This window comes from Lissotriton vulgaris, chromosome 7 (assembly GCF_964263255.1).
Source record: "Lissotriton vulgaris chromosome 7, aLisVul1.2, whole genome shotgun sequence".
NCBI classification, from domain to species: Eukaryota; Metazoa; Chordata; class Amphibia; order Caudata; family Salamandridae; genus Lissotriton; species Lissotriton vulgaris.
Window position 1 is genome coordinate 1,438,619,376 of NC_141695.1, and position 25,147 is coordinate 1,438,644,522.

Genomic DNA, 25,147 nt, shown 5'->3' on the forward strand with positions numbered 1-25,147 from the left:
GGGTTTTAGGCAGTAATTTGTATTTTCTAACTATGTGCCTTTTACTTGAAAACAGTTGCTTGACATTCAATCTGTCCAGCTTCCAAATCGTAAACAGATTAGGTATCCTTGGGATCTCCATGGCTTTCTAACATGTGACAGTCAAGGAACATTAATACACTTTTCACAACTTAGACAATCACTATTAACAAGTTGATTAAAGGTAGACCAACCGGAAAGCCAAAGTAAAAGCAGAGCAGGTTTGACCATTGGATCATCTAGAAAAAGAAGGTGTAGCTCCTCATGACCAATAAAACTAGAGCAAGAGGGAGGAAGGCTCAAAAGACAACAGAGACAATGACTCTCTTCCAACTAAACAAGTCACTCATTTGCATATCCTCAGACTCTAGTGCCATATAATGCAACCGGCATACATTGCCTATCATACATTTCTAGTAGTGGAGCAACCGTTTCTGCTGGTCAACTTTGTTTTTGACAAACTCGTTGTGTCATTGTATGGACATGACACTTGACAATGAAAATCATTGCAGGTTCTCTCCTTCTTGATTTACGGTGATTGGGCAGCCGAGGGATTGCAAGGTGACCCTTGGTACACCAATGGATGATGTGGCTTCATAGTGGTGTAAACAGTTGACACTTTCCATAAACATTTATGAGCATCGTGAGGTACATGAATGGATACCATAGCCCCTGTAAGAAGGGGGACTCAGGGGCAGATTTACAAGCCCCTTGCGCCACTTTTGCGTCACTTTTCCAATGTTAAAAGTGACGCAAAAAAGCGCTGGCGTCCCTTAGGGAGGTGGGCATCTCGGCTAGATTCAGGCTCGTACAATTAAAAATCTTACACCGCGTGTATTATACTAGAACCACATTACACAAACTCCAGAGGGCACCGCATCCCTATTGTCTTCGGAACTGTGGTGCAGAGGGTACCTTGTTTCATACCCTTTGGGACTGCCCATTCATAGCAGCCTATTGGCGTCAAGTACTGCGCACGATTTCACAAACACTAAAGGTGTCACTAACTCCAGAACCACGTAAATGTATTTTGAATATTTGGGATCCAAATGACATCCAGATATGGGTTAATATGGGGCACGTTGGCCCTTATGGTGGCGAAGCGAGATATCGTGCAGAAATGGGGCGCAGCTGAACTACCCACACTGGCGCAATGGAGCAGGAACATGGACTTACTGATGTTTACTGAAAGAGTGGTGTATGTATCTAGCGCTTGCCCTCGTAAGTGGAACAGAGTCTGGACTAATTGGAACACATATAGGGGGGAACTGTGCGATCCACTACCAGAAGAAAATGATGCCAGTTCAGGAGAAGAAAAGGGGGAATGGTACTGTGACATTTAAACTGCTAACCATAACAGACTGCATAATGAACTGCCTCTAGTGGTACTGTCTTTGTTAACTCCGATTATGTACAACTGTATATCTAGAACATTGCAGAACATTTGTCGTACTGATTGTCAACGTGTATGGTTTAACACAATAAAAATAATAAAAATAGTTTTAAAAAAAAAAGTGACGCAAAAGTGGCGCAAGGGGCTTGTAAATCTGCCCCTTAGTACTTTGTATGAGGGCACATTTTAGCAGTGTGGAATAATTTTTTTAAAGAATGGTTAATGAAGTGCGATAGAGATTTATTACATCACATTATCTATACAGGTATCAAATATACAGCCAGATTCATCAGTGTCACGATTTTCGAGTCCTTAATAGCGATTATTAAGGAATCGCTATTAATGACTCGCAAAACGGGATTCATGTAGAAAGCGCAATATTATTTGCGATTCCTACAGCTTCCTTATTTGCGATTAGCAAATTGCTAATCGCAAATAAGGAATGACTCCCCATTCATTCCTATGGGCCTGGGGCCCATGGGAATGAATGGGGAGTAAATAAGGATGCGATTTGAAGGGTGCCCCTGAAATGTAAATGTAGACTGATGTTGCGCACACACATGTCCAAAGGACATGTGTGTGTGTAACATACAACTTAGAAAAATGCACTAAAGTGCATTTTTTTAAGTTTTCGCTATTTACCACGAAGTCAGACTTCGTGGTATATAGCGGCCAAAAATAGCGATTTTGCAATTCAAAAATGGTTCATGAAATGCATTTAAGGAATCTCAAATAGAGATTCCTTAAATGCAATTCCTCGCAATTTAGCGATTTTGCAATTTGCGATTTTTGCATTTGGGATGATGAATCCCAAATGCAAAAATTGTGCTCGCAAAGGACCAGATTCTCAAAATCTGGCCCTTTGGGAGCCGATTTTTCAATGATGAATCTGGCTGATAGTGTTCTATGAACTTCCCTGGTACTAACTGAAAGCTACCAATTGGCTGATGATTCATTGTGGAGGATTTTCAGTTTATATTTTGTGGATGGGCGGTCATGTTATATGATGTAGGAAAATACTCACCTGATACCATTCTGAGGTGAGAGACTCATCAAGAATTTTAAAAACATGAACTTGGGCACTGTATACTCCAGATAAAAACAAAAATATTTGATAAAAACACGATACAGGAAATTTTTAAATAATACAGGTATAATCTATACTACTGGTATAAAGAGAGACCAGAAACCTTTTGGCAAGGTAAACAGGGGAACCACAGCGCCAATCCACACACCCAATACATTGTTGGAATCCTCAGGGTGTGTAGATGGACATAGGCGACATAAAATTAAAAAAAACGTAAATTTAAAAATTAAAATTTCTAAACAAAGTAGTCCCCTAAAACTAGCGCCGGCCGCGACGTAGCGCTGACCGCGACCTAGATGTAATGACGACATGCGGGGAGGAGCGGTGACGTGCGGTGAGGAGTGGCGGTGAAATCCGGAGCCGGCAGCTCAGGTAAGGCAAAGGCAGGCGGGAGGCGGGAGGCGGGAGGCGGGAGGTGGGAGGCGTGCGGGAGGCTCGAGGCGCGAGGCGGGAGGCGGGAGGCGGTATGGGCAATGTCGGGGCGGGCGGGGGTGGGCGCCGGGGGGCGGCGGCGAGGCGGGAGGCAGGAGGCGGGAGGCGGGAGTGACGCGGTCTGGGCAATGTCGGGGCGGGAGTGCAGAGAGGCCTAAAATGGTGCCCCCAGCCCCCTTCTGCCCCGGGCAACGCCGGGGCGGGCTACTAGTTGTATATAAAAAGAAACAATGATTTCTGGTGCACTAATCATCATTTAATGTTTAGGGTCATAATACTACATTTGTTTATATTTCGCTTGTGAGTCCTGTATCCGTTTACAGTCTGTCATGGATATTTATGTGGTTCGGGTATATTTCTTTGAGGTCCATGTCTGTTGGTGTCAAATCTTCCATTTGCCTATCTGTTTTAAATATGGATTGTTTATAGTGATATTTAGTCATGATGCTGTCCCATTTGAAGTATTGTGATTGAGGTAATTTGCCTTTAAATAAATGTTGGTGTATTATTTATGTATCTGCCAGGTTATGTAACTTGGGGTGGCTGTTTGATAGGATCTCTGCTCACAGAACCATAGTTTTGTAGGTCATGTGTAATTTATTTACATTTTTATGTGTTATTAGAATAATGGTTGTTGTGTGTATGTCTATATATTATAAGTTTATTATATTCTTTTATGTTGTTGTTTTCTGTATGTTGTTTTCAGTCCTGATGAAGTTCCAGGAACATTTGGAACAAAACACGTTGGCTGAATTTTAACCGCTTTGTATTGAAGGAATATAATGAAGGATACATTTTGAATACATATTGGAGCTTTACTTTTTTCTGGTGCACCTTCCTATCTGCTATGATCACTGATCTGCTGGACAGTGGCACTGAGCAGCGGCAGGTGCCGGAAGAATTGTGCACAAGACAATATATAGTATACAAACTGAGATTGAGGTGCGGCCTTTCTAGTCCGCCATTGTTCCTATTTTTTTTCTTTTAATTTAAATTCCCTACCTTGGCAGGAGAATGGGCCTTGACCATATCTATGGCATATGTGCAGAATAGCTATATGTAAACCTAGAATTCTATAAAGCTACAGGTGCTTATTTATATCCACATTAATTCCACGTTTGCTCCCATATAAGGTTAGCATTTGGATTATACTCCTATACTACGAGGAGGAAGGTATGGCATCTCATGCCTGAACTGATCATTCAAAGACATTGCTTACCTATGATTGCTTATGGTCAGTACTTCAGTGCTAGTGGGTGAATAATATATAGTGAGATTGTATCCCACATTTTACTCTGGGTAATGACTACTCACAGACGGAATTCAGAAGTCAGTAACGACTCTTCACTACTTCAGTTCATGTCACCCATAGTCTGTTACTTTTCCCATGATTAAGTTCTCGTATTCATTTCAGTAAGTTCTCTCTGTCTGGGTATCCAAAATATTTTCTTTCATAGTACGTTCAAATTTGCTGACAGTAAGAGACCGTTTCTCTGTCCATGACAATAAAACAATATTTTATCACATTCATCCCTTCCTTCAGCCTCTTCACCTTGTAATTGGAAATGATATGGCACTGCGCTACTATTGGTGGTACCTCCAAGCACTGTTATGGTATATGGAGCGTTTGGAAATCATGCAGGATAAGCGTCAGGTATTGGTTAGTCTGTGTGCATGCGTGGGTGTATGTGAGTGTGTGTGTGTGTGTGTGTGGGTGGGTGTGCGTGTGTGTGTGTGTGTGTGTGCATATTAAACTGAAAAGTCGTAGCTTATAATAAGAATGTTTTTTTGTTTTTTTAGTAACCAATTTTATTGAATTTTATCACCAACAATGTAAACCACTCAGATGGCAGAAGAGGGTACATATACAGATCACATTACAAGTGCACAAAATGACACAGCAGAATGAGGCAAATTGCCAAATAGCAGTCAGGATGCAAAAGCAGAAGACACATTGCGATCAGAGGTTCACCCAAGTTGACCGAACCATTTCCCCTATATTCTTTCATGCTATGAGGGGCAGCCTCTGGCCTCATATACTGGTATCTCCTGCTGTGCACACCAGTCCACTCCTCACCCCTGTAGCCCTCCAGGATCCCCAACAGCTGCAGCAAGGGGAAAAATTGTTCCTCCTAGCCCAACACATCTGAAAGTTCCCTCGTAACAGCAGTCCAGTATCTGTGAATCACCAGGCACATCCAAACCATGTGGTAGAAGTCAGTGAGGATGCTAGACCAGCGGGGGCAGGTTGGGTCAGGGAGAAGGCCTGTTCGGTGTTACCTGGCTGGTGTGAGGTAGGCAGAGGCGAGATAGTAGGTCTGGGTCAGGCATAACTTAGATGAAAGGGGCCAACATAGCATTGCCCCAGTTGTCATCTTCAGGGGGACCAGCCATCCCTCCCGATGTGTCCTAAGGTGGTCCAGTGTAGCAGGGCCACTGATGATTAAAGTACGGTAGATCTGTGATATACCCCAGTTGCCCAACGCGCCCATGAGGAGTTTGACCTCTAGAGGGTTGAATTCCGTGAGTGCATTGGTTTCTTGAAGATCCTGGAAGAAGCGTATGTTGGACCCAGGTCATGTCCTGCTGATTTGCGTTACACCAATGAGGTCCCATCTCCCAAAGCCTTCCAGCGCAGCCACCTCTTGCAGCCATGTGCCATGCCATGAAGGCTTCTGGAGTGTGAGTTTTGTGCCCCATTTAGTATGTTGTAGTGCAGCCCCCCAGGCGAGAAAAAACACCCGGGTCACCACCGGAATAGTGGCAGGGACCGAGGACCCATATAGCATGGCTATCTCTCGAGGAACCCCCAGCTGGTACTCAGGGTCAGAACATCCTCCACTAAACCAGTCATTGATCACCAGGAGTTGGGATGCGAGTTACTAGAGATAAATGCTGAACATCCCCAGTTCTCCATCATAGGGAGTACAATGACAGTGGATAAAGGCTAGGCGAGGCCTAGAATTATGCCAGAGGAACGACAATGCCAGTCTATCCCATTTGCAGAACCATTGACAAGGCAAGAGTACTGTAAGATTCTGAAAAAGATAGATGAACCTTGGCAGTGTCATTGTTTTGTAGAGGGTAATTCTGCCCATCATGTTCAACAGGAGGGATTGCCTTTTATTTAGGTCCTTTTTGGCTTTTCGCTTCAGGGGTTAAAGATTAAGAGACCAAGTGATTGCATGGTGGAGTCTTACCCAGATAGCGAAAGCTAAGACGACGCACAGGGATGTCAGTCTGCCAGGCTATACAAGCCAGAGTCAGGGCCTGGGGCACTAAAACTGATTTAGCAGGGTTGACTGTAAGCTTGGAGCTTCCCCGAAGAGCCGAAAGATCTGAAGGCATCAGGGGCTACTCATCACAGGGTCCGCAAGGAAGAGAAGGACATCATCGGCGTAGCATGTCATTCGGTTTTTGTGACCCCCTTCCCACCATGTCACAGCATAGGAGATGTGCAAGCGGCCCAATCAGCAGGGCGCAGAGGAGGAGGCAGGGGACAGCCCCGCCAAAACCCCGGTCGGATGGGGAAAGCATCAGAGAGCACACTGTTGAGCTGAGCCCATGTGGTGGGGTTAGAGTAGAGCATGCAGATGAGCTCTCAAAAGTGTGGTCCAAAGACCGCCCTCAGCAGCACATGGTACAAATAGCCCCAGTCCACATATCAAAGGCCTTTTCAAAGTCAATAACAAGCAAGTCTAAACAGGATGGAAGCAGGTGACAGTGGGCTAGGGAGACATGGAGATGCCAAAGCCAGTGCCTCACACTCCTGGTTGCCATAAAACCTAATTGGTCAGGGTTTATGAGGGTGCGGAGAACTTGCCTTAGTTGGGTGGCTAGCATCATGGCATCGATCTTTACCTAACCATTGAGGAGGGAGATCGGACTGTAGTCGGGGAAGGAGGTCAATGGGGGTTGCATCTTCGGGATGACCACAATAGTGGCCATATCTGTTTCAGGTGGGAAGGCACCAACCTTTGACTCCTCTTCATTAAGAGCGAGGAGCCGGGGTGTCCCTGAATGTGGTATTGTCATATGGCCCCTAGGGACATTGTTGTTTTTCACTAAATTAGCATGAGCACGTTGCTGCTTTTCTGCTGCTTTTGCGCACGTTACTACAAGTCTTTATTTTTGCAAATATTGCAATGATTGCTTTCACATGAGAACTCATTGCTGTGTTCACTCTGCATGTTCTTGGGATTTTGACGAAATATTATGTGCAAGGTCAAACAACAATACCCCTTGTTATTTTGTTCTGGCCAGACCTTAGCCTTTAGACAAGACATACCGATGTAGCTGTTGTTTGGGCAGCGTACTTTGGTTTTTTAGTGCGGTACACAAATAGGTAGCACACACTTGGAAAGGGACCTTTCCAGGGAGAAGAGCGAGACAACACTTATGATGTAGATCTACGGTCTGGGATTCTGCTGACAAAGCCCAGAGATCTTCTATTATATAATAATACTTCTTCTTAGCAAGGGAGGGAGGTTAGGCACGTTAGTCTTTTCTCCATTGTCTTTCTATGATGACATCTCCCTTCATTATATATGGACTAGCTGCTATGCTGACTATATTTGTACTATGCATTTTCCTGCTTGTTGTGGCATGTATTCTGCATGTTAGGGCACGTTAGTTCAAATAAATGTTTTATACTGTTTTGTGTCTCTGTCAGACTTAACTGAGGACAAGTACAAGAGAGTGGGTTAAAAGGTGTGTCTTGTTTCCGTGATTCCTGAGGGATCTGAGAGTGTTGTGTTCTGGGGTGTCTAATCATTTGTTTCTCTGTGAGTGAGAAGGAGAGCAAGTAAGACACTGTAGCTAGTTGTTCCTGGGTTTGAGGGCAGTAAGGTGGTAGGAAGACCCAGTCCCTATACACCAAGGTCCCATATTCCTGCACATAGTTCTGTGTTTGTGCAGAATCCCTGAAACAGTATAGTATTATCTGTGAAACCTGTCGGGTCCGGGTGTCTTCCCAGAGGCTGCGGCCGACACGGCTGTTCCCACCTCTTCAACCGACAGCAGTTGCGCCAACAAAAAGATCTCAGAGTGGGACAATCGAGGAAGGGGCACCTCTTGCAGGAAGTGAAGGCCGGGTTCAGCCCGCACTCTAGAGGTTGCCATGTAGGTTGCAATACCTCGAAGAGTGTGATGAGTGCAACCATATTTTTCTATGATTTCCGGTATTATCCTATTCTCTAGTGGGTGGGAGGCCAGCCAGTACAGTATCTTGCCATTCTTGTCTCCCCATCCATAAACCCTTGCTCACCACAGCTGCTTTGCAGCCTCAAGCAACAAGAGGTGGATCTCCTCACACACCAGACCTAGTTGCTGGGATATATCACTTTGGAAGTCAGAGGTAAGATATTGTTCTAGCAAAGGGCTTGAGCCTCCAGCTGAGTGATGTGCTAGGAGAGAGCTCCCTCCTTCTTTCTGATTTGGCCCCTGCCTTCACTCTTAATAGTGGCTTTGCTGACTGCCCATAATGTGCCAATTGAATGGACTGTGCCCTCATTGGTCTGAAATAGGCTTTGATTTCGCCGTCAAGGGCCTGTGTATAGTACTCGTCTTGGAGATACCAGGCATTAAGACGCCTCATGGAGCTAGGAATTACTGTAGATGTTCCAAACCAGAGGAAAAGAGGTGTGTGATCAGATATACCATGTGAAATGATCTGTACCTCAGACACCTCTTGACAGTCTGAAGCAGGCGTAAATATAAGATCGATGCGCGAATGAGTATGGTGCACAGGGGAGGTATGGGTGTATTGACGTCATTGAGGGTTGCATACCCTCCACACATCAAAGAGACGAGAGTGGAGATCCAGTTCGAGATGCACCGAGCACCAGTCCGACGGAATGTGGTCAGAGCACCTGTGGCATTCAGGTCCAGAGCCGGGTCTGCATTGAATTTGTCTCCTATCACCGTCAGCCCCTCAGGAAGGCCCAGTAACATCATAGAGAGGTCTCTGAGAAGGACACCGAAGGCAGCAGGGGGTGAATAGACACAAATAAGGTTAATGGCTCGTCCTTCAACCATACCAGTAAGTCAAGGAAGCAGCCTGGGGGTTCCCTCATTTCTTGTAGGACAGTCATGGGGAAGGAGCGACAAAGTAGGATCTCTACTCCCCAGGAGCTGCAGGCATAGCCAGAGTGGAAGAGTCTCCTGTCACATCAGGGCAGCAGGGAGAAATCGTTGTGTATATCTCAGGACCTCAGTTCTTTTCACCAGGTGCTGCAGCCCTGTTCCAGGACAGCACTTGCATGGAATTAACATCAAGGAATGAATAGTTTCATAGGGACAAAGGGAGCAGGGGGAAACTGACCCTTTTGTGAAAGGTCTGCCATAGCATTCACTCAGGATGTGTGAAGAGTGACAATGTACCCAGGGTTAGTTGTAGGAGTTGCCACATAATTGCCCATCTGCGTGTGGTGTAGAACAAAAGTATATACAGAAACAAACAAGAAAACACAAAGAAAACAGGAAACTTAACAATATTCAATCTCTACCCCCAACAACCCCTCAATCCCATACTTCCACCCCCGAAGCATCTGTTGCCCACAAATTGAGAACAAAAGCACCAAAACAATGTGTAACCAGTGGTGGAGTAAAATAGGATCAAATGCATCCTTCAGAAAATGTAGCACACTGTAAGTAGCAAAGTGTAGTCCCTAGTTATCATCACGACCCCAGAGAGAGGAGACAGGTCAAAGTGTGGGGTTCCAGGACAGGTCATAGTCTGCCACCCAGTCAGCAAGAGATGGGGTCGATGTGAGATGTCCCTCTTGGCTCAGTGAGATATCCACCATGGTACTAGGCTAGGAGGAAAGTGAGGCAGTTAACAGTGAATCCGCTCTTGTGGCACCATGGCCCCTGCAAGAGCGGGTGGGACATATTTTCTTTCTTGGGGCAACATCCACATGCTTCGGCCTAGGGAACTCTCTAAGGCAGGGTTATGGGGGGGAGGTTAGGATGAAGTTAAGCTTCCTGGCCCGCAGAGAGGTCGCCATTGAGGGAGTCATGTCCAAGCCACCTCCATAGTATCGCAAGAAATGGAATTTGTCTGCATGTGTTAGTCTGAGGTGGACCGGCAACAACAGTCTGTAGGAGAGGTTGAGCAACTGAAGTTTCTGTTTGACTGCCGCAAAATAGTGGCGCTACAGTTGTACCTCTCTAGTCTGGAAACATGAGAACCTTTGCATCATGGCATCTGAGGTCATGGTGGGATCGGGCCTCTCTCAAGATGAAATCTCTGTCTTTGAAGTTCAAGATGCAAGCAATCATGGGCCTGTGCAGACCTCCTGGAGGTGGCTTAGATGTCAGAGCTCTATGCACCATTTAGACGGCGAACCAGGGGCATAGTTGGTCGGCGGCATCTATGACTTTATCCAATCTCCAATGAATGATGCTTCTTGATGTGGCTCCGCACCCTTGTGTATTCCCACTAAGCGTAGGTTGTATATTTGTGAGAAGAGGCGGGTGACCATTGTTACAGATCTGTAACGTCATCTACCAGTGTGGACAGGTGACTCTGCTTTGTTAAGCGTACTTGTGACGTTGCGCAGAGCTTGTTGCAGAAATGCCACATAAACGCAGAGTTCCCCAATCTTCGTTTCCACTGCTGATTGGGAGGTATGGATGGTTTGGAGGATTGTGGCCAGATCCCCTTCCATGGACAATGGTCCATTCTTGTTTGGGAGGCACCCTGACGAGTGGACTTGTCTTTCCGCACTGCTGCATAGAGACAGAATGTACATTCAGAGGGGCCCAGCCCATTTGCCGCTTACACAGCAGCATGAGCAGCTAGGCCTCAGGAGACAGCACCACTGGCCAGTGCATTTCCAATGGCAAGGCACCAGGTGAGGAAGTTGGGCACCATCAGGAACGTGCCTAGAAACCCACAGTGAGTGACACCAAAGCCCCAGGGAGTGCCAGTTGCTTTTCTTTGCTGTGATGTAATAGAAGCATTGATCCTATCTAGATTGGACTATGTGAATAAGATTTATCTTGGAGCTCCTCCATCCACCACTAAAATACTACAGACTGTTCAAAACTAGGCAGCCCGGCTTCTTTAAAATGTTCTCAAACGCTCTTCAGCTAAACCCGCTCTGGCCTCACTTCATTGGCTTCCCATCCATGAAAGGATTCAATTTAAGGCTATGTGTATCACACATAAGTCACTGGAAGGAAAGGGATCTAGGTTGGTTCATGCTATGATCCTCCCCTACCAGCCCAAAAGAGTCCTAAGATCAGAGGGTAAACACCTTCTTATAGTTCCAAGAGTTGAACGCACAAGAAGTGGAGGCCATTTGCTCTCATATTCTGCTGTCAAACTGTGGAATCATCCTCCCCTTCATATTCATTCCGAATGTCTGACATAATATCGACAGACAGAATATCGAAATACAAAAATATCGGCACAAAAATATCGAAATCAAAAATATCGGAGTCATATCTTCATAAAGGTAAGTACAAAAATATCGAAAAAATAATGTTGTAGTACAAAAATATCGAAATTAAAAATATCGTTTTTTAAATGTATTAATAATAATGTAAAAATAATTTTAAAATACATATAATTTTACAAATATTAAATAAAAATATTAAAACAAAATTAAAACTAATACATATACATTTAAAATAAATAAAACACATCATAATTTAATGTAATTTTCTTTTTTTTAATTTCATTTAATTGATTTAATGTAAATTTATTTTATTTTTACCCTGTACGCCTGTACCCCAAAAACCCAAAACTGACCCTGAACCCTAAAAATATTCCTGTACCCCAAAAACCCAAAACTGACCCTGAACCCTAAAAATATCCCTGTACCCCAAAAACCCAAAACTGACCCTGAACCCTAAAAATACCCCTTTACCCAAAAACTGAAAACTGACCCTGAACCCAAAAAATACCCCTTTACCCAAGAACTGAAAACTGACCCTGAACCCTAAAAATACCCCTTTACCCAAAAACTGAAAACTGACCCTGAACCCTAAAAATACCCCTTTACCCAAAAACTGAAAACTGACCCTGAACCCTAAAAATACCCCTTTACCCAAGAACTGAAAACTGACCCTGAACCCTAAAAATACCCCTTTACCCAAAAACCGAAAACTGACCCTGAACCCTAAAAATACCCCTTTACCCAAGAACTGAAAACTGACCCTGAACCCTATAAATACTCCTTTACCCAAAATTAATTAATATTATTTAATTACCAATTAATTATTAATTAACAATAACAATAAAGTAAATATATTAGCACATTAGCTGTAATTAATTTAATTTAATAATTAATATTATTTTTTCCCAATTAATTAATTAAGAATAACAAAAAATTATATATAAAAAAATTACTCTAATTAATGTAATTAACTAATTAATATAAATTAATTACCAACTAATTAATAATTACAAATATGTACAAAATTATATTAATTAATTAACTAATTAATAAAAATTAATTACCAATTAATTATTAATTAAAATATTTACAAACATATATTAATTAATTAATTATTATTAAATTACTTCCCACCCTATTCCCCTATAAACCCATAACCCGCTACAGAACATATTTATCAATTAATCAATTAATTAAAATTAATTAAAAATTAATTCTCAATTAATTAATTAATAATTCCTACTAATTAATAATTAATTTAACATAATTAAATTACTTCCCACCCTATTCCCCTATAAACCCACAACCCGCTACAGTACTAAAAGACAATATTTAATTAAATTACATTACAAATAAATAATAAAACATAATAAATACAATATAATATACACTAAATGTATTTAAAAATTGATATTAGTAACATCGAAATTATTTATTTCGATATTATTGACATCAATATTTAAAACTTCGATATTACTAATATCATACTAATATCGATATTAAGACTGTCGATATTACTTACCTTCGATATTTTGTCCCATCGATATTTAAACTTCGATATAATTGTATATCGAAATTTAAAACTCGATATTTTATCTGTGTACCATTCGTTCCCAATCTAACTACCAGTTTTTTCGCAAACAGCTGAAAACCTTTCTTTTCCCCAGATATATGTTATGATTCTGATTTAGTGTTCTTAGAGCTGGGATGCCTTTGGGTAACCAGGCGCTTTACAAGTATTTCATTCATTCATTCAGGTTGCATAGCCAGTCACACCCTACTCCCCTCCGGCCACATGTTATATATTAAGCAGATGATGGGAATCAATAAGGATGGGAGTGCCCAAGGTGGCTTCAAGGGGTGACTTAGTCAGCCGCAACAGACAGGCTGTTGGCCCCATGGACATACAGCAGTGTTCAAAAGAACTGCCTCTGGGCTCCTCCGTGCCTTAGGGTCCCGGTGACCGGTGTAGGTACTCATGCCAATTATTAAATGTTTTTTGGCCGCAGGCAGGTGGCAGGGGTCCAAAGACTAGTGGAGACAGTCAAAATGTACAGCAATTTAAAACCACATCAGGCAGACTCAAAAGAGAGAGGGTCACTGCAGAACAAGCCTTTTAGGGTTTCTTCACTTTAAAAGATATGCACTTGGATGGCACAGTTGAATTGGTACTGGGGCAGTCTTGTTAGTGTCCAAGCTAAGTATGTATGCGCACCAGTAGTATCAGATGCGGTGGTCCACCTCCACTAAGGGTCATGGCACAGCCTGAGGACTCAGGGCTGCAGGACACCCAGGTCAGGCCTGTACCATTCCAGGAGATAGGGATGGGGCTATCAGGGGTCACAAAAACAGCAAGCAGGAGCTCCTCAAGTCATGTGCACCCAAGACCTTTACGCACCCAGCTGAACCAGGCTCCAGCGCAAACTGACATACCTGAATCCAAGGGGGGCCCTCGACCTTCACGTAGTGCCACGCAGGCGGGCTCATCACCCACCACCCTGGTCAGCGGCTGCAAACAGAACAGACCAAAAGCGATCATGTGATTACCAGTCTCAAGTGGGCCTAGAGAGCAAAATACAAAGGTCCCAGAAGCCTCAACAGGGGCATACTCACCCCTGCTCCGCGGGGTCCCTTCCCCTCCGAGCAGTCCTGGTGGCAACCAGTGAGACCAGCGCTCCATGCCCCGTGAATTCAGCAGGAGGCCAACCCTCAAGCAACAGGTCCGGATGCAGCTCTCCCACAGCCCTGCGGACTTCAGGAATGTCCACATCTGCCCCACCAAACCCCAGGAAGGAGCACAGGAGGTCCCACAGGAGGGAGGTGGGAGTCCCCAGGGGAAGGAGGCCAGGGTGGCTTCACGGGAGGTATACCAGTCTGGGCCCGGGGCCGCAATGTTCACTGGCAATGGGGTTGTGCGGCAGCTTGCTCCCACTCTGGCTGCTGTTTTAAGTCAGGGACAGGAGTTCAGGATGGCTCTGCAGGCGGAGAGAGCTCACAACAGCCACCTTCGGGTTCACCTTGCTGAATTGGTGGGTGTCCTGATGGTCCTTGGATGGTGGCATTGACGGAGGGGAACGTAGCACTCTCAGAGTTGAAACCATTTTGACGCCCCAAGCCATGCTCCCAGGATTAGGTTGATTAAACTCTTTTTCAAAATGCCACCCCTTTATTTCAAAGTGATTTCGCATAACGTTTATTTTTGTTTGAAAGCAAGTATTTTTTAATAAAGCACTTCTACAAGCAATGCATGAATTTGCATAACTTAGGCTGAAGTGTTGTAAAGGCATGCATTGATGGAACATCAAATTGAGACTAAATGTGTCTACATTGATGTCCTGTAGGATGTCTGCAGTTATTGTTACATGCTAATATAAAGTATCAATTCAACGTCATTGCAGTCACATCAGAAATGATACGTCTAATAAATGCATAATACAATAAATTGCTAAAGTAAATATAAAAATATACATAACACATTCCTTTTAAACTGATACATATAATTTAGTAGTACAAAACGTATATTTTTTTGTTAACAGTACAAATCACAAAATGGCATTGAATCGGCATTTTGAAAGGTTTTACTCAGTGAAGAATCAATTTTGCAATGAACTGTGAAATGAGATTCTTATGATCAATAATAATGTCGAACTAAGTCTCGTAAAAGTATATTAGTCAAAATATTTAATACAAACATGCTCGTAATTTTATATAAACAAAAATATAAACTCGAAGTAATATTCTAATACGCTAAGAAGCAAGAGCAGATGCCTTTCAAACATAGCTTGTATCTTTTAATATGAATGTAAACAGTAGTGTTATTTACAGAGGTAAAAACATGAAGTGCCAGCTGTTCAGTGATATTTCATCTCTAAAATTTGACATTTTCCAAGGAAAAACAAAAGCATTCTGTATTTACAATCTCTTCTGAAATCAATGATTCAAAAATATTTTTTCAGAGAAATTAATATTATACATCAGTTTACAATGGCTTATTTGCTAAATATTGACACAATGCCTTTAAACGTGCTAAACATGTTTCAATGTTAGTGTCTGATTATTGTGTTTATAGGTGTTTTTTACACAAAAGTCATTGCTTGTAATGTCATTGAGCCTAATATCAGCAGCAAGTAAAATCCATGAAGTAGGCCCGCGAAAGTGTATTTTCGAGGCGGAAACATTCTGTTTTATTTGTGGGAGAATTGTCTTAGAAAATGTTCACATTTGAAAAATAAAACATTCAATTATAATATTTTTCTGTTTCCTAAACTATAGGGTTTAGTTTGGGGAATACTATCCATTTTGCTGTTAAAAAAGATGCTAATAAATGCTTGATCTTTTAGATAAATGTATTACAAGACTTAACCCAAATTGTGGTACCATACTAGAGATATGGGGGCAGATTTACAAGAACTGAGGCAGCTTTGCATTTTAGCAGAGATACGTCAGTTCAATTGCGTCACGCAAAAAAACCCTTACACCCTCCATGGATGCCCCACATTTACACTGCGGCGCACTGTGGCGCAAGGATTAACAAATGCGTCACGCATCTGTTGGCATAAAGGTAACACATTGCTGGAGTTGTGTCGCAAGTGCGATGCAGCTCCAGCAATGTACAGGAATGCCTTTTTCTATTGTGCTGTGTCACTCCTTACGCCTGCTTCAAGCAGGTGTAGGGTTTTGACCCAGTGGCATCATAGAAGTGCAGCTGTGAAATATTGTAGATTTCACTGCGTCACATTTACGAGCCTTTCTTGCGTTGGAACGCCCACCCTGCATATATTATACCTGACCGAAGTATAATTTGATGCAGAGCTTTACAACGTGACGCATCTCCCTAGATGCGTCACGTTGTAAACGTGTCGCAACATGGCGCATTGTTTACAATGCCGCTGTGTCACAAAGTGATACAATGGTGGCGTAAAAGTGTCGAAAGGAGCTTGGAAACCTGCCCCATGCTCTTTACTAGTTCTCCTGAGTCATGCAGCAAGTGAGTGCTTATGTTACATCAACTGCAATAATCTTAGAGTTTGTGAGGTAGTATTGGATAGTAGGAAGATCGGAGACAGAGGAGGTATTGTTAAGTTCCATAAGATGGAGAAAAGGGGGGTCCATTTCTGTATTGCTCAGAGATAATGTTTCCTCTTCTACCCTATGTGGTCAAAAACTTGCTTGAAACACTTGTTTTTGGGGTATTTTCTGTAAAGCCAAAGACGGGATTGTATTCTCACAGTAATATTTAGAGCATTCTTTGAGCTGAACTGCAAGGTACCTTCTAGGGTACTAGTGTCTAACCCTCTGCATTAACTCTTGTGTGTTAGCTAATCTGAGCTCCTTATTTTGCTTTTAGTCGTGGGCCAGCTTTTATCTTCACCATCAGTGATTGGTAAACAAAGTCTTGCATTTTGTGCAAATGCTTGTATTGTGAATTGTGTGACTCCACTTGAAACCACTGGTGGACTTCCAAAGTCAGATTCATGCGAGCTCACATTTTAAAATCAGGGCTCGGCCTGCCAGTCGTACTTTCTGTGCCTTAGGTAGGAATATTAGGTGCCAGGGACACTGCCAGCCTCAGCACTTTATATTTGATTTATAAAACAATACACAGAAATAGAGAATCACATGTACATCAAAAACACAAATTGTTAAATATTTCATTTAATTTACAAACCAGAAAATGCACACAAAAGGAACTGTTAAATGTAACTGGAATGTTGGCGCTTTTTAACATATCGTTTTATGTGCAATATGCTACACTCCTACATATCTCTGTTTTTTAATCCTTGTGCATGCTCTCTTTTTGACGGAGCATACCAGTGCTTCAATTGAGGAAACCGGCTATCTATACTAGAATCTGCTATTTATGACTGCTCCCATGAATCAAGCTATGGACACCAACTTCATTCTAGCCTCCAGTCCAGTCCAGGGGGAACTGGACCCCTGGGGCCTTATTTATGAAGGCCTTGCGTCAGTTTTACGCCGCCAGTGCGTCACTTTTTGTGACGCACCAGCGGTGTAAAAAATGTGCCTCGTTGTGCCATATTTAAAAAATGACGCATCTAGGTAGATGCGTCACTTTTTAAACCCCTGCGCCACATTATACCTGCGTCAGGTATAATGTATGCAGAGGGGGCATTCCCTCGCAAAAAGCCTCGTAATAGTGACGCAGTGAAATCTATGAGATTTCAGTGCGTCACTTTTAGGACGCCGTTGCGTCAGAATCTTGAGCCTGCCTCACAGCAGGTGTAAGACTGACGCAAGCCCTTTCACATGGGGCTTTCCCCATGTGAAAGGACGCATTGCTGGAGTTACGTCACTTTTGTGACACACTCCAGCAATGCGTCACTTTTGCGCTTACAGATACGTCAGAAATACTGACCTATCTGTAACTCCTTGCGACATGATGCGTCATACATTAAATATGACGCATCAGGAATGTCGTAAGGAGTGCGCAGTGAAAAGTGACACCTCGCTGTTTTCACGCAGCAATGCGTCACTTTTCATAAATGAGGCCCCTGGTTCTTCCTGGAAAGAGGTTCCAGGGAGACACACTGCTGTAGAGCCCACACTGTAAATTAAATCATCCAATCCAGTAAGTGGGTTATACAGTGTGTGAATTTGATGCTCATTCAAATTTACATGGTGCTACTCGTGTTAGTGAGAATATATTGTACACTGCACAGATTGAACAATCCTCAGCTGTCTGCAGAGAGCATCAGTTTATCGTGCCTGGAACCTGTACCCATGCAGACGTATTAAAATCACAACATCGCTGGCTAACTGTCTAATTTGTAGGAGGGCTTTTTTAGAAACACACTCTGGGCAAGTGTGTTAGATAACCATCATGTGTGCATTATTGCAATTTTGCCATTACCAGCACTGCTAATACTGCTACTATAATAATCAAGCATAACCATGCAAAACAGAAGATTGTGGGGCATATTTACAAGCAGATATGCCCACCAGAACGTCATTTTTAGCGACGTTCTGGTAGTGATATGCACTTCTCTATATTTAAGGAGCGGCATTAAGCCACTTTTTGTAAATAAAGGCCCCTTTAAGCGCATCACTTAACGTGAAAGGGGCGTGCAATAGATAATGTGGGCATTCCACCGCAACACCCATTGCTTTTGACACTGCCCCAGATTCATAAGGAGGTGTAAATCCGAGACAGCACCATAAACTAACGCCATGCAACAGCAGGGGTTAGAATGGTGAAAGAAGGAGAAATACTTGTATTTCTCCTTGTTTTTGCTTTTTCTATGTGTGTTGCATTCTGCAGCACACATAGGAGCATATTTACAAGAAAATGTCGGAGCATGGAGCTGCGCCAAATTTGCCAGCGCCATGCTCCTACATTTTCAAAACACACAAATACACCTCTGTGCCTCTGTGTTTTCCTGGCGCCAAGCAGGCACCCTTGCACCACATGCGCCAACACTTAGAAAAACACAGGGGTGTGCCATATTCTTGTGAATACAGTGCATCCCCGCATTTTGAAAATGCCAAATTGGGCGTAGCTGCACTCTCTGACATTTTCTCTGAAATATCCTCCTTCGTTTAATGTAAGCAGCAGCATTGGTTCTGAGCTACTTGGTGCAGAGGGGCTGCAAACCAAGAAGATCCACTACTAAGACTGTGGACTTGTAATTCTAACCGACTGGTTGAGTAAGTAATGTATTTACTAGTTGAATAACAAAATTATGAGCACAGCATATTCCTCTGGCCACAGAGCACATGAGATGTTGGTATTACTTAGCTGATAGCCACTATTTATGTTGAAATGTCAATCAAGTATTGCTTTTATTTTTAAGGCTTTCTATCCAATGAAGCAGTCGCTAATGGGTGTAAAGTAGATAGAAATGATGATGCATATCCTCACAATATTGCAATTACAAAATGAGATGCACATAACTTGGAGGAATGTCAATATATTGGGGTCTACTCAAAAACACATCAGTCTTTTATTTCAGTGCTAAACATTGTTTAGTTAACCATAAAGAGAGGTCAGGTGGACAGTGAATACATTTCAGGTGCCAGATTGTTTTTTGAGGGGAAAATCGAAGTTGAAACTCAAAGGATACTATTTCCATGCATTAGTGGGCATTCAGTTGAAGTGCTGAACTGTGTAGGACATGGCTGGATAATAATAATGACATAGCATGTAACCTCAGGCCAGCATATAGTGTGTCCACTATAAATTGGCATAAATATAGCTCTGAAGGTGTGCCGTGTATATTTATTCTGGATGTTCTTGATGGGCAGATGGTGGCAGCAGCTATGTCGGTATGGACTCTTCAGTTTCAAAATAGAAACCTGGGTGTGGCGGTAGACTCAATTGTTTATAGTTACCTGGTGGGTGTATTATAGCTTTGATATCTAGATTTAAGCTTAGTTTGTTTCAGATGGGAAACAGCCATCACATTGCATGCGTTACAACGCATGCAATTACAACAAAGTCTTACAACGACCACAGAGTAACATCGCAGTACCATCACAACGCAAGTCTCTACAAAGACTTGCTCTAGGGGGTGCTCTAAACTAAGCAATAGAATAATTTACTATTCCAACACCTTCCCTACTGGTGCACACACTAGAGTAGGAATAGTAAATTATACTATTCCTAAGTCCAGCGCGCCCCCTAGAGCAAGTCGTTGTAATGACTTGCATTGTAATGGGACTGCGATGTAACAACACGGTCGTTGTAATCATATGCGTTGTAACAGCATGTGACGTAAAAGGCTATATTTATTTCAGACACTTCCTGGAAGGTGTTTTAGAGGAGGAACTGGTGGTCTTGCTTTTAAAACCATGTGACACATCACAGTAATGTTCTGGTGGCAACCAGTTCCAAATTCTTGGATTGCAGTTCGGAAGCTCTAGACGGGGTCCATCTCTGCTGCTCCATGCTCGGGCCATTTGAGGATGGCAGGTGTTTCAGCCCCGCAGTTGTGTTGAAGTGAATTTCAAAATATATTACACTTCTTAGGGCAACCACTATAAAGAGATCAGGCCAGGAAGAATGTTATTGTGCCTGCCATGCGACTGACTGACACATAGTGAAAACCTTTGGGCGACATCCACGTATTGCTGTATGCTTATTCTCATTTCTCTAATTAGTTCGCCCATGGACGTCAAGTAAACATTGAACAGAGGACTGATCCTTAGGTAGAAAATCTTGAGTCCTCAAGTTTTACTACCTATGTCTGCATTTGAGCAACTGAAGAGAACCACCTAATTCATCTTGAAAGACATTTTATGTAGTGGATATTGAAGATGACAAATCCCTGTATCTGCCTTGAAATGCTTTGACTCTAAAATACATAATACATTGCATGCACTTAGGTGGTGGCCCTGTGGAAAGTGATTTCATTTTCTGTGGGTTCATGGTTCTTTTTAAAGTTTTATAGTAGATTATAGTAGATAGCTTTCCCCTTGAAAAGATGTTATGAATGCAACAAAAACAGTTCAAATTTTGTATTGCATGGTTTTAATTTGAATTATTCTGTTTTCATTTCATTTTTATTTGTATTCTGCATTTGATCTGCATATTTTCATTTTCCGTTTCTAAAATGGAATGGATTTACGTATATATGCCATGTTTTTCAAATATTTATATATGACGTTTACTGGACCAAATTTTAGGTTTGATGTTAAATAGATAGATTTTGCGTTAAAGGCACCCAGTTTATTATTGGAAGAAGCATGCTAGCAGACCAAAACAATGGGGTGTGATGTGTGATGGGCAGCTGTGGGATCCACAAAATACTGTATATGGAGAATCATTATAACTACAATGTATGATTTTTCCCTAAAGGACTGTTTTCGAGTTCCCTGAAATTGGCCGATAGATCATGGCATAATCCTTAGTCCAAAGTTAGGAAACGTAACCATGGCAGAAACAAGCAGAAACAAACACGGTCCAGTTTTATAATAATTCCCCGTGTGATAGCTTTCTCCTTGCAAAAGATTTTATGTATGTGACAAAAGTAATTCAAATGTTGGATTGCATGGTTTTATTTTGATTTATTCCGTTTTCATTTTATTCTGATTTGTATTATGCATTTATTCTGTATTTATTTTGCATTTACCTGTTTCTCAAATATGATGAATTACATATATATTCCAATATTTTTCAAGCATATATGACATGTCTTGGACCAACTTCTGGGTCTGATGTTAAATAGGTAGATTTTGGTTTGAAGGCACCCCAGTTTATCCTTGGAAGAAGCATATTGGTAAACCAAAAAGATGGGGCTTGATGCGTGGTGAGCTGTTGCGGGATCCACAAAATACTGTAGAAGGAAGAATGTAACAACTACAACGTAAGATTCTTTCTTAAAGGACTGTTTTCGGGTCCACCGAAATTGACGGAAATATCATGAAATAATCCTAAATGAAAAGTTAAGAATCCTAATTGTAAAGCAATAGACGTAAACACATATGGTCCTGTCCCTGTGGTATCGTTTGTAAAATGTACGTCAACACAGCCAATCCTAAATGGCTTGGAACAAGCAGTTACACAGCAGAGCAAATCAAACGTTTGTTGTTACAAGAGTTTGGTGAGAATTCTAGTGCTGAAACTTGTATAAAATCTACAATTTTGACCGGTTGCACTGAGTTGTGGTGGTAGAGCGTGAATTGAGGCTGGTCCATACCTTGTTAAAGGACTCGGTCATATTGTTCCTTACAGTCCCGCTCAGCAGCACATAGAGAATTGGGTTAAGACAGCTGTGGAATGAGGATATACTGGAAACCAGTGGCAGCACACTGTTCATTGTGAGCATTAATGCCAGGTCCAACTTGTGGGCTGCTATGATGAAAACTGTCTCCACCACAGCAAGAGGAGTCCAGGCGAAAAAGTATGTAGCAACCATTACTATGATGAGCTGGTACAGCTTGGAGGAAGTTTTACGTAGCGCACGTTGTCCCTTAATAATTGTGATGATGTTGGTTAATGTGATGGTGACTAGTGGGATCAGGAAGCCAAAGATTAGTAGTGGGATGACAAAGCTCTTTGAGAAGGTAAGAATATCGTTCCATTTCTTAATCAGATCTTTATTAACACACTCCTCAAAATAGTCCCGAAATTCGTCACTCCGGCAATCATTGCGGGAGTGTAGAAGTTTTGTTAAATCTTCTGCTGCAACTCCATTTTGGAATGCTCTCGCTAGTGTAGTCATTGCCTCCTGGGCGTGGGTGCGATCCCCTAAAATCTCAGCATTCTGACAGGTGCTAGAATTTACTAAGATATTGCTGTAGTCGAAAGAGTCGCTTCTGTAGAAACCGAAGGCGCACCGTGTTGTATTATCAATTTTCTCCAGGTGACCAAAACAGAGACCAGGAATGCTCATCACCATGGTGAGGGTCCAAATAACCAAGCAGACACGGCGGGAGAAGTGCTTGGACACAAATGTCAGATGCCAGAGGGGCAGTGCCACACTGAGGCAACGGTCAACGCTGAGGACCGTGAGGATGAAGATGCTGACGTACATGTTTAGATTGAAAACAAAGTGGTAGATCTTGCAGGAAAATTCTCCAAAATACCACTGCCCAGTAAACAAAGAAAGGGCCTTCATTGTCAAACAAAGCAGGAACACTAAGTCAGCTACTGCCAAATTCAAGAACCATGCCATTGCTTTCCCCTTCTTCATTTTAAATCCAGTCACCCAAATTACAACGGAGTTTCCCACTAGCCCCAGGATACATGTCAACACAGAAATCACCAAACTGGAAATGCGCAGTCCTTCCATGGTATCTGTGAACTGCCTTTCTTTAACGCTTTTTAAGACGTCTCTTAGATCCAACAGGAAAATGCAGGCATTTTCAGAATCCATTTTGCTTCTCACGGTCCCACCTAAAAGAAAACGAAAGATTAGTTTCATACAGCACATGTTAAGAAGTCAACAATCTTGTCAGTCACTACTGGATCACTCAACATCAGTGCATGCATCCCTATACACTCATAGACAAAAATGTAAATTGACCGACCTTATCTCATTAATTTCTAAATTATCTTAGACCACATTTTCGCAGGGTAGGACCGAGGTACGTTTTTCTGGCACAAGACATTTAGGGGCAGATTTACAAGCCCCTTGTGCCGCTTTTACGCCGCCGTTGCGTCACTTTTGTGACGCAGCGGCGGCGCAAAAGATGCCCCATGGTGCGGGGTATTTACAACGTGATGCATCTCCTAGATGCGTCACGTTGTAAAGCCCTGTGCCAGAAGAGGCGTACCATCGCAGGGGGAGGCGTTCCGGCGCAGGAACTCCTCCCATTAGTGGCTGAGTGAAATCTACAAGATTTCACTCAGTCACTTTTGGGCCCATGCTGCGTCAAAACCCTGCGCCTGGTTGAAGCAGGCGTAAGGATTGATGCAGCATTGTACACATAGGGCCCCCCTGATCATTGCTGGAGCTGCATCACACTTGCGATGCAACTCCAGCAATGCGTCGCTTTTATGGCACAGATGCGTGACGCATCTGTACTGTTTTTGCCCAATGGTGCGCCGCATTGTAAATGCAGCGCATCATGGGTGGTGGAGCTGCGGCGCACAATTACTGGCGCATCCTTGTCGATATGCAGGGATGCACCAGTAATTGTAAATCTGCCCCATTGTACCTTTCCTTCACTGACACAAGCTGATTGGCCTGAATTATGTTAAGGTAATAAGAGTTCCGTGCCAAAAGTATTTACAGGCCACTCAGAGGACCTTAGCTTTCACCAGAATCCAATGCACCTTGGCCAAAGCTGGAGTGATGTAGCCATGTCTCTTCGATCTGAACATCACACCAGCTGTGCTGTTCTAATTCCGCGGAGTAATTGAAGGCAACAAGTTAGGAGATCTGCCAATACTGATTTGGATTATCGATAAGATGAAAAGACCTACTTCCAAGAAAGGTAGTGTATTCCTAGGCAATTTTAGTAAATAATTACTTCTCGGTCATCAGCTATTTCATAGAACGGTTCTGGTCAAAATAGATGATCAGAGCTTTTACTGGTGATATGAAAGAATGCTGACACTATGGGACTTCATAAATGAACATCATACAAATCCTTTAAAAAATGTATTAGTTAAGGTCAAATTAGTACGGAGTGCTGGCACACCTCACTCAGGGGCATATTATCAAGGGGGTTTATCTCCGCTTTTTTGTCTTTAAAAGCCAAGAAAGCGGAGATAAAATGATCTCCCTATTACCTAGCTGTCGCTAACACCAGTTAGCGACAGCTAGTAGGAGATAGCGACCATCTTGGGCCCCGCTTTGCATGTCAGTGATATTTATCACTAATGACATGCAAAGTGGGCGTGCCAAGATGTTAGCGACTGGAAACAGTCACTAACATCGCTATCTCCTATTACCAACTTTTGGAGATATTCGCGCTAAGCGGGAATATCTCCAAAAGCTAACACCTGCCTCTGAGCAGTTCTTAGCCATGTTATCCAATGGTAGGTGGATAACATGGCTAAGAGCATTAGCTCGGTAATGCATGAATATCGCGGACTTTTCAGCGATATTCATGCATTTCGGCCTATTTTTATCGCTTAGGAGATAAACCTTGATAATAGCAAGGTTCCTAAGCCATAAAAATTGCCGCAGCTCGGCGATAAAAATATCGCGCTAAACCAACATAGCGATAATTATCGCTAGTTGTTGATAATATGCCCTAAAATTCAATCGCTGCAGCACAAAGCTCCATTGCCTCCTGAAAGTTATTGTTATTTTTCTGATTCTGGAAGTTTCCATTGGTATTTCATCAAGGATACACTGTACGGTATGAGATGTTATGCAACACTGTTTCAGAGCGTTAGGCACT

The 25,147-nt window shown here is 42.7% G+C and overlaps 1 protein-coding gene across 1 annotated transcript in view; it reads right to left on the reverse strand.

Annotated features, from left to right (window-relative positions):
* Window positions 1-17,768: 17,768 nt before the first annotated feature.
* The window catches only part of LOC147705790 (chemerin-like receptor 1), a 95,595-nt gene continuing 88,216 nt past the window's right edge, over window positions 17,769-25,147 (reverse strand). Inside the window, exon 2 of the mRNA XM_086932246.1 lies at window positions 17,769-23,189. Coding sequence (XP_086788372.1) covers window positions 21,928-23,189 — 1,262 coding nt within the window. The 3' untranslated portion in view covers window positions 17,769-21,927. The remainder of the gene's footprint in view (window positions 23,190-25,147) is intronic.